The 15,877-nt window shown below is 39.2% G+C and overlaps 1 protein-coding gene across 1 annotated transcript in view; it reads right to left on the bottom strand.

Annotated features, from left to right (window-relative positions):
* Window positions 1-1,548: 1,548 nt before the first annotated feature.
* The window catches only part of SH3GL3 (SH3 domain containing GRB2 like 3, endophilin A3), a 53,947-nt gene continuing 39,618 nt past the window's right edge, over window positions 1,549-15,877 (bottom strand). The window contains exons 4-9 of the mRNA XM_068410516.1: window positions 15,280-15,423; window positions 13,547-13,680; window positions 11,975-12,133; window positions 9,008-9,111; window positions 7,695-7,822; window positions 1,549-1,754 (exon numbers count right to left, since the gene is read on the bottom strand). Coding sequence (XP_068266617.1) covers window positions 1,549-1,754; window positions 7,695-7,822; window positions 9,008-9,111; window positions 11,975-12,133; window positions 13,547-13,680; window positions 15,280-15,423 — 875 coding nt within the window. The remainder of the gene's footprint in view (window positions 1,755-7,694; window positions 7,823-9,007; window positions 9,112-11,974; window positions 12,134-13,546; window positions 13,681-15,279; window positions 15,424-15,877) is intronic.

The raw sequence follows: 15,877 nt of genomic DNA, 5'->3' as shown, positions 1-15,877 counted from the left end.
AAATACTCAAACCTTTGAAAGTTGTCCCATACACTTTTGCATTCAGAACATTATAGCTACTTCATTCAAAAACTTTCCCTATTGCTGCTCTAATAACTACATTAATTAGGAAAGGGGCTGATGAATTTTCTTCTTTACCTGAGCAAGCCCAAATTCTGAGATGATGTACCCTAAGCAGCAGGCTCTAGCCAAAGCTGCAATGAGTAATCCTCTCCTTCTCTTGTGACCATTGTGGAAGTGAAGGCCAGAGATGAGAGCAACCAGAAAGCTGTGGTTTTGATAGTCAGTTAGGGGCTACTTATGCTTCTTAGATGGAAAAGTTACTACACCTGTGATACACATGAAATCTGTTCCTCTCTAGGGACTGCTGTTTCTACTACACTACTGAACCACATAGAGCTTGAAACTGAAGCTGGATTCAAGCCAATTTGCCCATAGAGTTCAGCTTCCTTCTCATTGCTCTCTGTGTTGTGCAGAGAGCAACTGGCAAAAGACTGCATGTTCCACTGGGGCTGCTGAATTTTTTGGTCATTACTACATCTGCATTTACTAAGCAAAGCAGAAGGATAACAGAAAACCAAATTAATTCTATATCTTCATTTTGATAGTACTTAAGATGCCTGAGTCTCAGTAGTCACCAGTGATACTCACCTATTTATCTCAATGGAGTTCTATACGAGCCCTGTAGAACTAAGATCAGTTTGTACTTGGTACAAAGGAATTTTTCTCGTATCCTCCTGCTAGAAGAAAATTTTAACAGACATTATAAATGCTACATAATGAGTAGGGAGAAAGATTATTAAAATTCCAGTTGCTGAGGTGTCATAAAACTAATACTTTGGCTTTATTAATGCATTTTTAATGCAGCATTGTTTTCTTCACTGAAAGCTGATATATTTAGCAAAACTGACCTCCAGCTCAAAAACAAATGCCAGAACTATAGGAATAGAAGCAGCAACCACTGTTCTTATCCCACAGAAATATTTATTGTTTGGTCAGTAAATCGTAGGAATTTTCAATGCTGAGAACTTGTACTTAGTACAACAACATAATATTGACAACAACCACTTTGCCTTTTGTCAACATACAGTGTGAAACATGGATTAACTTGCTCACAATAAATTACAGTGTGATAGATGAAAAGAGCTGAATGACATCAGTAACTTAGGAACTGGTTACGTTTAGCTTCACCTATAGTATTTTTAAAAATGGTTTTCAATAGTAAAATCATTGCAGCCAAAGATAAAAAAAAACATGTACAATAATAGCAAGGAAATGCATTTTTGGAGCAACAGTGAGCTACCAGTAAACACTTCATACAGTGATCTTCAAGGCACAAAGCAAAAAAACTGGGTATGGGTTTTTTTTGCAGGTTGATGGAGTCAGGGAAGGTAAAATTTTCTGAATATAAAATAAATACATTTTAAAAAGACGCATACAAAAGTCAGTTAGTCAGTCAAATAGCAAGGCTTTCACAGAATGCCACACTGACAACATTTGTGAATCCATTTCAGTCATGAAATCATGTTCACAGCTTGAATGACACAATCACTGCGGCAAGGGAACCATCACTTCAACATAATTAATGGGGAAGAAGCCAGACTCTCCATTTAACATCCCCTCATACCAATTCTCATCAATCTGATTGGTCAAAGTTATGATGTCCCCTTCCTTAAACCCAAGCTCGCCTTCATTTTCTGGCTCAAAGTCATAGAGCGCTTGGCAGCAAGGCTGATCCATGTGCATTGAAGAACCTGCCCCCAGTGACAGAAAAAAAGAACACATATTAATAGAGCTTCACAGCATCCCACCAGCCACTAAGCATGAAACAACGGGTCAAAAACGTAGCCCTGCTGTCATAAATTCGCCCCCAACAGTTTTTCCATTGCTTTCACCTATTAACATCCGGTCCTTCTATATATAAAAAAGAACACTAGTGATAATTGGTTTAAAGCATAATTCTGTTTCTCCCTTAAATTCAGATGCTACTCTATTTTCATTCCTAGTTGCCTTCCCTTCCAGAAGCATGTTTATCTCAAACTGATAGTTTGAGTCATCACAGTTGTCAAAATCAGTGTGGTCTCTTGGGAGTGGTGGCTGGAGGTACTGTAAGAGTAGGAGTTGAGGAAGTGGAAGAGTTAACAGGAGAAGTGACAAGTAATCATTTAAACAAACCGCACTGCGGCACACCGCTACCATGTGAGTACCTACCAGAGGACAGGGGCTCAGAGGCAGTCCTACAAACACACTGTTACAGCCTGCAGGCAGCCACCTGGGTTTTCATGCTATGTGTGCATTAGCAGGAGCAAGGCTTCCACCCTCACCTCCCTTGAGCAGTGACAAGTCACTTCTGGGTTACTGCTCCCCAAGTTCGTGTGTTCAAATCCTTTGTTGTACACATCCCTCATCTGAACTAAAGTGAAGGTTATGCTAGAAACAATGGTGCCTGGCAAACTATTTTATAGATGAAAACAGTTTTCCGATACAGTATCTGTCTGTTCATGTGACTTATGCTGTTTGCCCTGCTATAAAGATCTTCATTCCAAATTATTCTTTTAAAATATTAATGGTATCATGTGCAAATATAGTAGTAAGTACATATATTTACAGGAAAACAAGTAAATATAAATTAAAGTATAAAACAGAATCACCATTAGCAAAAGAGGTTACCCTTGTAAATGCAGTAACCTTTTTTAAAGATATTCTCATGAAGGGGTGTTAACTGGCTTGGATTTGTGGTATGGAAATGTATGTAATATATTCATGCGTTCATATTTATGAATAATTCTAATAAAATGTAATCTAATGTTCAAATTGTAAAGCTTAGCTCTGTGGCCAAGGACTAGTCACAGGTTCAACTGAAGTTCAGCCATAACAGATTTTTAAAAACTTATACAGCATATCCAAGTAAAAGTCTGGTAATTTGAAATATATTTATAAAGGAAGAACAAGAGAAAAAATTTCATGCTGCTGCTGCCATGTAAACAGTAGTAAAGCACATTATAGCATGACAAAGAACTCTAGAACACTCTAGTACTTACATTAAAGCAGTTAAATACTAAGTTATTCAGGTTGCCTTATTTGCAACATTGCAACAATTCTCAAGTATTCTAGTCTTGACTCTCTCTCCCAGCTGTCACACATGCTCATCATGCCATCACCTTGAAGAATAATTTTTGTCTGGGTAAATCTGCACACAATCGGTAATGCAATACAGATATAATAGCTAAGATGTTAAAAATGCATGCAAAAATGCACTTTAATCTGCTAATCATGATAATGTGTAGGAAACTATTGAAAAGTAACTGTTCAGGCATTTACTAGTAATAGGAACCAGGAGAAGTCTTCTGGTGATCAGTAAATCAGAACAGGTGAAAGCATCTTTTTAACTGACAATACAATCAGGTGTAATATATGGTGTTGAAACTGGGAAGTAGGAATTACTTCTGTATTTTGTGGGTATGTTTTATTGCTTTATAACACTAGAAGAGAACTTTTATTTATAACAACGGAAGAGAGCTGTCACCACATAGATCCCCCTCAGCAAATTGCTGTAACAATGCTGTGACAACGCCGGACTAGTCCCTCTGCCTGTGGAAGGCATGGGGTAGGGACAAAGTTTTACAAAAACAAACTACATTACGGCTAGTCTAATACAACACCACAGGTGAAAGCCGGGTTCTGGACATATTTTTGCTGAAACAGTCCAAGAAGAAAAAAGAAGACGAGCCACAGTTTCCCAACAAAAACAGACTGACTGTGTTCAAAAATAGCTGAGTTATTTTCAGTCTTTGCCAAGGTAGAACTGGTACCAGCTCAGTGGAACTGTCAACAGCAGAAGGCAGTGCTCTGACTAATTGACAAAGTTCCTTGCTTTCACCAGCTGCTCCAATGGGGCTAATTTATTATTGCAAGCCCGTTAATTTCTGACAGTAAGGTACCTGATATCAGATGGATCACATTTGGTTCATTTTAAGCTCCAAAGAACTGAAAAGAAATGTCTGGCAGCCTGGAAAGATTTTAAAATAATGGTCACAGCCAGTACAACCAGTTTCACTCCAGGCTGTAGGATCAGTCAAAGTCTTCATTAGAGTCAGGCAGCTGCTGCTACTGTGTAATCCAATGAGACAAAGCTTCCCTGACAGAGGTAATGGGGGCAGCACTGCCTGACAGTCTGCAACACACACTGTTTAACATCACAGAATTGGTGACATGATTCCAGCCTTGTCCTGTCTGTTAAATGCTTGCACATCCTTTCCTGCTGCAGAGATTTAAGCTAATGAAACTGCACTCTTTTTTTCTGCAAACAGGGTTTATGTTATTTTACACCACCATGCATGCCTCCTTAATTTCTCCAGTTGTGGAGCTAAACTGCCACACTTCACTGTCACATTCAAAGATGACTTGTCATTAATCTCCAGACCACTCAAACCTGGACAGCACAAATGGAAAACACCACCACAAAAACAAGTTAAGCAAGAAGCTGGCTATGATTTCTGGAGTGTTACAGGATGAAACCAGAATGCCATTCAATGCTGGTGTGGTTTTTTGGTTGGTTGTTTTTTTCCCCAAAGGGAGTTACTGCCTGTACCTGCATCTACTCTGTCTTCTGTCCACATTGTATGCATATGGTAGCAAAATTATACTTCAATAATCACAAACTGGAAACTTGCTAAGATAATTAATCCAAGTCTCCCTCACAGCTGAAGTGAGTAAACATTTAGACGCTTATGTTAAATTCCAACACATGGCAACCAGACCCATTTATTTCATATCATAGTCAAATCCAACAAACAAAAAGAATGAAAGGTGTGACATAACACAGCATGTAAAGAGAGTTCTAAAATGAGCCAGATGATGCTCATAGCCTCAGCTGATTAATGAGGTTAATAATGAATTAGAAAAAACCCACAGATTTGTTATCGGTGTTTAATCAAAGCAGCTAAATAATTCACAACATTAAAATGATGTTTCTGTGAATCTAGCCCTGCAAATGTGTGCCAGTCATCAGTAGTAAATAATCCCCGTGTGTTAGGGACCATACAAAGGAAAATCCTATTTCTGCTCCAAGAAGCTGATACTTAACTAGAAAAGTTATGGTGAAACACAGGAAAAGCCATTTCAATACTCAGAACTGGGTTGTGGTAGTTGTGCTGAATGTATCACAGCTTACTTTGAACAGCCCTGTTGATTTCCATGAGTTTGCTGAATACTAAGATACTACTTACCTTGAGTGACAGTATCAGAGAAATTAAAGGTCTATATTTTGTTAGGGTCAATGTGTAAACAGGGGAAACTAAACATGAAAGTGCTTGCTTGTGTAGGATGAAGAGGTCAGTTTTCTAAATGAAAAAATAGAATGATCATGATGCTACCCCTCCTATCACATGGAGACCTTAAAACATTTAGCAGTTTTGCTTAGACCAGCTGGTTCACGTTTCTAAATGACAGACCATAAATCTAATCTGTTTCATGATTTTGATTTTAAACAGGAACAGAAAGGTTTCCCCATTTACAAGCAGGGTATATTGACCACACTGCAGCTCCACAGAAATCCATATGGATAACTTTCAAATAGGGAACAGGAAGAGAAAGAAGAGAATCTACTGATTTCACTGCTGATTGTACCTGCTGGGGAGGGCAAGCACAGCATCCACAGCTTCTTCAGAAGGAAAAAACCATGATAGATGGTCTTTCTGATATTATTAGCAACACTAAGCATAGCAACAATTATTAAACATATCTCATTTCTCCTTTTCATCTCTTTCATGGTTGTTTTATTTCTTTTCCATTCTGACAGCACTGAGTGAGCCAAGCAGTAAGTAAAAACCCATCATGTAGTGATATGCAAGCAGTCGATGCAATAGTCCATGAATGCAATCAATGAATGGAAACGGCTCACTCCTTCCTTATCTTAGTGATCAGTGGTCATTTATTTTTCAGTTCATTCACTGAATTTTAGCTCATTAAACCTGGCATTCTTCATTAACTAAGTGCCTGGAAGGAACCTGGAGAAGTCATCTAGTCTGTCTTTCTCCCAAAGGCAGGACTGATTACCCTTAAAGGACATTTTGGATCAATTGCTTCATGGCAATGATAAACTAGTGTAACACGTGTGCCGTTTTATCTTTGGTTTGACACACTAGTTTATATACAAATGCTGACTCTGAATCTCCTTTCTCCACTGCACATGCAAAGCAGAAAAAATAAAACCGACATAACTTGACAAGTAATTGATAGGGGCCTAGAAGTTTTATGCTGAATTTTTAATAAAGGTTGCTATGTTTTTGCTACTTTCACCCAGATGTGCTGTGAAAATAACTAGAAAGTTATGGATTGCTGCAAACATCCCCAGTGCTTTGAATGAAATGTGTCCTTGCATCACACGTCTTAGGAACCAGCAGTCTGAATCGAGAGGAGTGTGCAAAGAGGGGGCTGTCTCCCTCAATCCCGCATTTGACAGCAACACAAAACTGCTCTTAGCATGCGGGCAGCATGGGGAGCTTCACTAAGACACCCTCAAGTAGCTTGAAGCACAAAAGAAGCAAATTGAGGAATAAGATCTTGCTGGGTGGATTTATGCTGCCAAGCTGCTGCAAATCCCCTTCAGTATGGACTGTATAATAGCTTCATGTTGTAGCAGAGTGCAAGAAAATTAAAGAGACATTAGAAGGAGCATGAAGTTACAGCTCCAAGCCTTATTCTTTCACATTTAGTTTTCTCATTTCTCTCCCAACAACCTTTAAAAAGGAACAAGACTGGAGGGAAGAGGAAATTGTGCAGTGAGGAAAAAAAATAAAAAGAAACAAGCTTCAGAAAAAGATCCTAGATACCATGCCAAGTAGAGAAGGGAACCTTCGGCTCACTGCTTCCCCTCTATTTTCCTTACAAATAATATTTATGGAAAAAATTGGGGGTTTTTCATTCTATTTTCTTTGCATATTTTTGTCTTTTGTGTGGTTTTTTTTTTTTTTTAATTGGTCTTCTCTCAACACGCACTGTAGCCAGGGCAAAATAATTTTATTCATGAGATGAGGAAAAGCTATTTCAATGAGTAGTGTAACCTTACTAATTATTGTCCTTCACACAACTTTCAAGGGCTTTCAACAGTTGATTTTTTTTTTGAGGAATCAAGGCCTAATCAAAGGAAGGGATCCTACTCCCACACCAATAGGTACATAAGTACTTCAGTTCATAAACGCACACACTTTGGTGCATACTTTAGGGGACAGTAAAGTACAACATGTTAATAAAATCAGTAAGGGTGGAAGTCATCTCTCTGAATTTTACATGGCTAATAGTTAAGGTCCTGCACTGATCATTTAGGGTCTCAGACTGTGGAGAGAAATTAGCATCTGGAGATACTCCAGACAGTGATCTAACACACCCACCTTAGGCATCTGTCTTTGCAAGAAATGAACTGTTTTCTGCAAGTGCCTCTCCCGCTCTCTCCTCCCACCCTCAGTGGCAATACAGAGAACCTAAAAGACCAAGCAGAACGCCACACCTAAATTTCAGATGGGTGAGAGACTGTTGAGAGCAATCCTGCTTCACAATTTTGTTTCCAAATCCAGGAAACAAAATGGAGTCAGATGCATGGATACTGATGCCTCATGGATCCATTGTTCTTGTGGTACAAGCAACAATCTGGCAAAACATCTATCGAGGTGTTAACTCTGTGGCCACAGACTTACCTGATGATTTTATGGAAGAGCTATAGGCAATCCCATTGTGCTGCTGATTATCACCAGTTTCCAAAGTTGTAGTTATCACAGGCTTTGGCTTAAATTCACGTTTAGGCCGACTAGATGCTACATTTATTCTGGAACACAGAGAAGAATGGAAAGAGATTTACTTGAAGGAACAAATTACTTATGGATCTTCCACTCAGGTTTAGTGCTTTGGTGTTTGAAAGGTGGGGAAAAAAAAAAACCTTCTGCTGGTTTTACTTTTGTTTTGGGGGGCGGGTTTATTCACAAAAACCTGCTCAACTCTCATGCAGTATTTGATTTTCAGCAAGTCCCTATTTTATTTAATGCTTTAGTCCTGCTGACAGAGGCATAAAGCTTAACAGCCTGAGTTTCAGAAGTGCTGAGCATCCACAGCTGCCACCGAGTTCAGCAGAAGGTCCAGGAATGAGCTCTCTGGAAAGCTCAACTGCAAATGACATATGCAGAAACCCAGCCAGGACAGAGGCCCAGGGACTGTATCTCACACATTGCCTTTTTATTAGAGAAAATGGGAAACAACCATTTGGTCAGCACAACTGTCTCAATACCTCTTCTTGTATGTGCATCTGGCCCAGCTGAGACCTCCTTGTCTCACTGTCCCTTCCAGCTGGGATGGTGCAGGGTGTCTACAGACACAGCTACCCCTATGCTAATACAGCCACCACGTCTACCCTGATCTCAGGAAAGCCCCAAACAGTTATCTCAACTCCGTGACTGTAATGTCAGTCTGTGCTACGGTGACACTCAAGTCACTTAGGTCTCCTCTTCTCTGCTGGTTCTCTGAGTGACATAGAACAAATTAATTCTATTAGGATGACACAAAGTATCTGGGCCTTTCCTAAGCGCTTACACCACAGCTGTGCTCCTAGCCAGCTGGCTATTTCTTTAAATTGCTGCAGAATTTTGTTATACCCCTTAATCTGAAGGAAAATAGGCCAACTTCTCAGCAAAGCCTCTAAAACACAACTCAAAGTATGCAAGTTTAAATAAACCTCCAAAGAAATAGATGCTGTCCTGATTAACCTCCACAGATGTGAGTGGGAGATTCTGCACACATGCAAAGTTTTCTGGGCAGATCCTGCATTACATTAAAGGCTCACAGCACAGCAAGAAGTTGCCAGGTGGCAATGGTTTAAAGTACTGAAGTCCAGTAAGGCACAGTGCACATCAAATGTGCATCTGTGAGATGGTGCTACAAGATCTGTTGCTTCAGTAACTTTTCACATTCGTGAATGTCAGCTGCAAGAGGTTCAAAATTTTGATGGGTTCAGCCTTACCGGTTTTGCAGCTTGCTCTGCAGATCCTCCAAAATTTCTGTGGATTGTTTATGGTAATCTAGTGCTGCTTCTACAAACACAGCCAACTGGCTAACTTGTTCTACCTGAAATATAGAAATGAAAATAATTGTGAGAAGCCTGCAGTACATTCAGCTGAAGGATAAACAAACAGATCATTCAAAACAAACCTGGTATCTCAAAAGACCATGACACCTTGTGGAGGCAATTGAAAAGGAGCATATGTGATTCTATCAAAGAAATTGCCAGTTGGAAACTGAACAAAACTGAGGTGTAATTTCTAGTTCACTAACTCAGGGCTGGGTCCTTGAGTCATTTCCTTTCACAATGTGCAAATCCCTTCTGCTTTCAACTTCCAAGCCAGCTGTCTGTCAACACCCAAGCCTGAAACAGTTAAAAGGACATGACCCCTTAGCAGGTGAAAGTGGGGCTCTTCTGATCAGCAATGTTGGAAGAAATTACACTGTGACAGCTCTTATGACTCAGACCCATTAGTGTTTATTATCAATGTTTACAAACTGCAGTTCTGAAATGATCTGGACTTACCTCACTAGATGGCAGCATTTATAAACCAATAAATGAAACATGATTTATCTACTTCAATTTAAAAAGTACCAGCCAATCACTCAAAAATATGAATGCTGAGGAAAGGGAGAATGTGAAGGAGAAAGAAAAATCAAAATATATTTATTCCTGAGGTAACAAATAATCTCATTCCCCTAACACAAACTGAAAAATTCAAGCTGTACTGGGGATGGAGCAGTAACAGACATTTATGTGTTCTCTTCCTTTAAGACAGCATTAAGAGGATAGACCCCAAGAAGTCTGAGATGTTCCCATTCCATCATGATGTTTTCAGGCACTGGATCACAAGAAGGTATCCGAGTAAACTTTCTGCTAACGTTTTATGGACCCATGGCAATTTTGTGTTAAACTTTGTCTGCTTTTACTCAGTTGAAAAGATTATCAGAAATTCTGCCGGGACTCCAAGAAAGCCAAACATTGTCACAGAGCATACAGAAATGAAATGTACAGAACCAAATCAACAGCTGGTACAAATTCCATCACAGTCAAAAGAGAGTAATGTAAACCAGCTGAGGACAACACACAAACTGCCTGGGGTTTGGATGGGGTGGTCAGAGAAAAATCGACACATGAGGATTGTCCAAACAAGATGACTAAGAACCAGGAGGTATATAGAATTGTGGATCAGGAGAAGAGAAAGAGACTGGGAAAGAGCCAAAGAAACTTGAGGGACTAAAAGCCACTTAGCAAGAGGATCCTGGGACTGGCTGAGTGGGAAAGGCAGGAAGATGGATCTGATAAGAAGTGCATGCAACAGTGTCTATGTGGGAGGTCTGGAACTAGCTGTGCAAAAACCTGAGATGTGGATCAGGACTGAGTCTGGGAAAGGCACCTGGCAAGATGGTTGGGAACCAGAGCTGAGCGAACAGAGATTGCAGGGCAAGGAGATCAAGAAAGAGAGACATCTGGGGAACTGGAACAGATGGGAAGGAAGCGATTGCAGTTAAGATCTCTGCAAACCCAGCAAGACAGTCTGGGGTTAGACAAAAAGGCTGTAATGAGAAGTTTGAGGAGGACAGACAGACTGGGTCAGCATGGAAAATGGAAGAGAAGGAGCACAGAGTTTTCTTTAAATAGAAAGAATGGAAAGTGCATATGGAAAAAACTTCAAAAGGACATCCAGTTCACCCCCTCCCAAAGGCAGAATTAGTTAAACTAGAAAGTATAACTCATCAGTTCTCTAGTAGCTAAACTACACCATTTTTATCCATGCACTGTTTTATCCTCAGTTTGGCGCTTTGACTAATGATAAACACCGTCTGAAACATTTCTCAGCAGCTTATGGAAGGCAGAATTATAAACACATACACCACAACCAGGCAATTGGTAGAGCCTCCCGTGGAACAGTGTGCTGAAATTGTTGATAGAGGATGTTACATTTTTTGCTGCCCTCATTTAACTTGCACTGGTAAAACAGCAAGAGGCTTACTGGCTTATACACTGCTCTAACAAATGTGTCCCACTTATAAACAGTTTAGGAGCTACAGGCTAGTTTATAACTGGCCACTACATGGGTGTGCATAGAGGGAGAAGTTGCTGCAGTTAAATATTCCCGCTTAACAGCTCCTCCTTGTTGCAGTTTCCTCACAGAAGACAGCACACTTCCTACCTTCTAAGTTTGTTTTCTGTGATGCTGCATCTACAGGATATGAGAAAGCTTTGGAATAGGCCCAAATAGGTCCAGTTCTCTTTCCCTACAATTTCATGATTACATGGGAGAAAGCACATCCCGCTATTCCTCTGTGTGTGGACAGAATAGAGGATTATCCTGAATGGCCACAGCTGCTCCTTATTTAGACATAATTTCATGATAGACTTGGGACTCTGAGCCAAAGTCCAGGTACCTGAGCCCAAGCCACAAACTTACTCTACAGAGTCATTTTCAGAGCCAAATAGTTATAATAATGATTTTCAGAGGTAAAATCATTCAGAGACTTCAAATCAGCAGCAAAGTTTTGACTATAAGTGGGCTACAATTCAGAAAGCACAGAGTACATACCCTTGCTCACAGTTTCAGCAGCAGGTCTGTGACTATGCTCATCTCCCAACCTTCTCCCTCCCACTGATCAAACTGCATTCTACTCTCAGATAGTTCATTTCTCATAGATTATAAAACTACTTAAGACTTCTGTGACAATCTTGTCTGAGCCACTGTATCTCCAGAAGAAATTCCTGAATTATTGAGTTCTCCCCTTTACTGCTGTGCATTATGTTCCTCTCTGATGGGAGATGAAAAGAGGAAAGAGGCACACTTTCTGCTTTCAGACCTTACCTCCTATGAAGGATGGGACAGGCTTTATCCAATCCCACACACATTGCCCTCCTGGATGTACTGCAGCAAACAAAAATGCAGGACAGACTTACATCATTTTCTAAGAAATTGAACATGCTTCTTTCAGCCAGTTCCTTTGACTCTTCAAATTTTTCTACTGCTTGTTTAACTTCTTCATCTGGTATCTTTCCAAGACGCTTCTTTTTATAATCATAATCCAAACGGCGTCCTTCTAGTTTCTTCAAATGATGCTAAATAAGACAGAACATGTATGAGAAGGTCCAAACGGGACATGCCCAAACAAAGACATTGTGATTTAAGGAAATTTCAGTTATGGATGCAAATATATGCAGAATCGAAGAAATACAAGGCTCAGAGAATATCCAGTCCATCCCTTTGATCTAAGGCAGCATCAGGTAATTCTAGTCCTGTATATATGAATGAAATTTTAAACTGTACGGACTTTAAATAAACAGCCATTTGTCAACGCTTGGGGAACTGGCTGCCTTGATTGCTAAACTTAGGCATCCAACTAACAGACCTCACTCAATGTGCAACACCTCAAATTGTCTAAACGAGAAGCAGGATCCAATCTAAATATGTGTGTGTCCCCATATTCTACATTTAATTCAATTTTACCTCTTGAATTATTTCCAATATGACAGCTAAAAGTTACAGGGTTATTTTCCCCTCTCATTCTATGAGCAGTGCTCCAACAAATCTTGTATTGTTGCTTTCTTTGTTAGGTGTCAACTTGACACTTCTGTCTGATGTAACTACACAAGCTTTTCTGTTGCCAAAAATCATGGGACTGACAGACTCACAGAATGGACTCAAAGTGACAGTACAAAATGCTCATTAAAGCTAACGTCAAACAATTTCTTTTCATCAGTTCAGAAGAACTACAACTGAAAACAGTTATGTACCATAGGAGACAGCTACAGACATCAAGCCATTATTACTATCTTTTTGCTATGCTTTCCACATCCATTTATGTGTAAACAAATAAAATAACTTTAATTTCTGCATTTCATCAGGGTTTTAACTTGCTTATTACCCAAGCCTATTGGAATCAACAGACTCAGACAAAGACTGCCTGGCTTTCTTTGAATTGTCACATTGTAAACAAAAGCACTGAAAAACTCAACTCTAAAGGTTAAAAATGTGTTCCTCAGCTTCATATATTTTTCCTGTAGTGGCATATGGCACTTCAACATTTTATGGCACTTTTCAGATCATTCTGTGATTGCCCTGAACAGACTTTTTCAACAGTCATATTCATCCTCCATTATAAACAGCTTTAGGCTGACAGAGACAGCAAGACAGGATAATCAGTCACAGTAAATCACAGCCCACTCACATGTTCATAAGAATTAATAAAAATGTCGGTTAAAATAAAATAGCAAAAAAATAAAGAATATAATTTTCTTCACTATCCTTCTTGTACTGAATGTCCAAGCAATATAGCAAATTGAGTAAGTTAGACAAGTGAGAAATAGCCAGGCATTGATTTTAAGCAGATTTCATCACTGTTTTTCTAGAGACACAAACTTAAATGCAGTGAAATTTATTTACCTTATTGCTTTCAAGAAAAATGTCTCAGGGAACTAGAGTTTGATTGACTCTGATTATTGATAAGTGAAGCTTTACCCTGGAAAACTTACCCCAATCTCTTTTAAATCTTTGTCCTGCAGTAATTGTAGAGGATCAATAAAATTTTGTTTGACATTAATATCAAGCGAGTCCTTCACCTCTGCCATTTGCTTCATGCTCTCACCAGCATCCAGTAGTGCAAGGCCTATGGTAAAGAATAGGCTACTTATATCTCGATATATGTAAAACCAGAAAAACTGTTTTATGTAACAGCTATTTCAAATAGGTATCTTTCTATCCGCTGCAGGCCCTTGAAGAATAAAAAAAACAAACGCAAGCTATGCACTTGTTTGTCCCCTACAGAAAACTATAACTAGAAAATTTTTGTTCCGAAGTCCACTTTTTTTTTCCCCGAAGGGCATCAGGGAAAAAAATACTATTTTCCCTACTGTATTTGCATAGGTTACAAACCTCCTCCACTTTGAGAACTGCAAACCAAGCTGATTAATTTGTACAACTTTAGTGATATTATTAAATACACAAAAAAAGTGTGTAACTTTTGAATCACAAAATCACGTTTTACAGCTTCCTCACATACAGCGTGCTTTTTTCCTAAACTTCCTTTTCGTCAAAATTGTTGCTGCATCTTTAAAACCACCTATTTAACATAGCTGTATACTTTATTAAGCATGTAAGTATCAGTAGGCATAACAGTGTTTGAAATATTCTTTCCCCTTTTGTAATTTTATTTAGTATCCCCTTTGCTTTTGCAAAAACATAAATACATCCAGCTCACAGATGAGTTGTGACACTTCGCTCTTCGTCAGGAGAATAAATGAGTTCTTGGCTATCGATCAGCAGCGTCTTTCCCTACGCAGCACCTACTTGGACTCGAGTGCAAGGTCCCTACACCTCCATAGCTGTTACTATTTCAAGCCAACCACTGTGTGTAAAATTGAAGAAATTAACAACAGTACATAACAAAGCCAGACAGTTCTGTATTGGCTTCTGCATGCAGTCCCAGCCCATACCACTGTCTCCTAGCCCTACTCACCTCTCTTTCCCCAAACCAGGATTCTCCTTTTCTCATGTATTTCTCCCTGGTTCTCTCAATCTCAGCCCTATCAAAAAGCACCCACTGAGTAGCTCTGTGACAGTGCTTCAAATTCATTCCAGCCAAGCCCACACACTATGCGTGCTCAGCAAGCAAGGCCTCTATCAAGATTTTGACTGTGAAGTACCAGCGTACCTTGACAGAAAATAGGTAAGATTTGATTTACCAAAGAATTGTAGCATGGCCAAGCTAGAGTTCATTTTCATGAAAACAAGAAAATGCATATTTAAGATGCACTGCTCCAAAGCACAGAAATACCAGATCATTATTACAAAAAAAAAAAAAAAAAATCACTCAAAGTTACTCTTTATTATTTTCTATGAGAAATTTTTCCCTTAGTTTACTTCTCAAGTATAGGGTAACCATTTTTATTTAAAGGTTAAAAGAAATATAGTGCATCTAAGAATTATTACATAAATTATTTGTTTGGCAACTTAGAAACTAAAATTGTTATGGTAATAATATGAATCATTAGACAGCATCAGTAATAGTGTTATCAAATCCACTTGCATCAGAGGTCAACAAATATGCAGAAGCACTGTATTTTGTTAATCATATCAATCACTCCCTGATCACTGTACTTAACTTTCCCTCTTACCTGCAGTAGCTATTACATAGGTTATGTCACTGAGTAATATTCTGCAAAGAACTTTGTGTTGAAATATTCACAGAGGAGATACACAAACTCACCAAACATAGAATCATCGCCAAGCTCTCTGCCATACCGTATCATGCAGTCTCCTAGGAGTCCCTCTGTCTGGGGATAGCCTGTGGTTTTAACTTGTCCTCTGATCTTTGACATAGTGTTCAGCATTCCCAGCTTGGCTCTGTATGCTAAGAAGGACATAAAAAAGAACACAAGTTATTACAACACTTTTAAAACTAATATATTTAAAGCAATAAATCATTTAACAAGCAATGTCACGAAGCAAGTCACTAAGCTGGTCTGTAGATTCATAAGGTTTTTGTTGTCAGTACCTCATAGTCAAAAGCTGAAATAAGATTCCATTCAACAATATGGGCCATATGAAACTCGCTTTTATTCCCAACTGAATGAGCATCATTACTGCAGGCAGATATACAGCGGGAGTGCTTGTCATCTTCTGTGGATATTCACATTCCTTTGAATAATCCTGCTTGTGAACTCCGTGATTAGAAGTATTGCAGAAAGCAAATGCAGAACAGATACAAGCACAGCCAAAGCCAGCTTCATGCTCTCTCTCTCTCTCCCCCGCTCTTGCTTGTGAGAACTCTGCAGAAATTCTCCCTCTGCTTTTTTTTTCGTTCC

The sequence above is a fragment of the Nyctibius grandis genome, chromosome 11 (genome assembly GCF_013368605.1).
Source record: "Nyctibius grandis isolate bNycGra1 chromosome 11, bNycGra1.pri, whole genome shotgun sequence".
Taxonomy (NCBI): Eukaryota; Metazoa; Chordata; class Aves; order Nyctibiiformes; family Nyctibiidae; genus Nyctibius; species Nyctibius grandis.
Note: the sequence above shows the minus strand (reverse complement) of the source record. Positions and strands in the feature narration are given on the sequence as shown.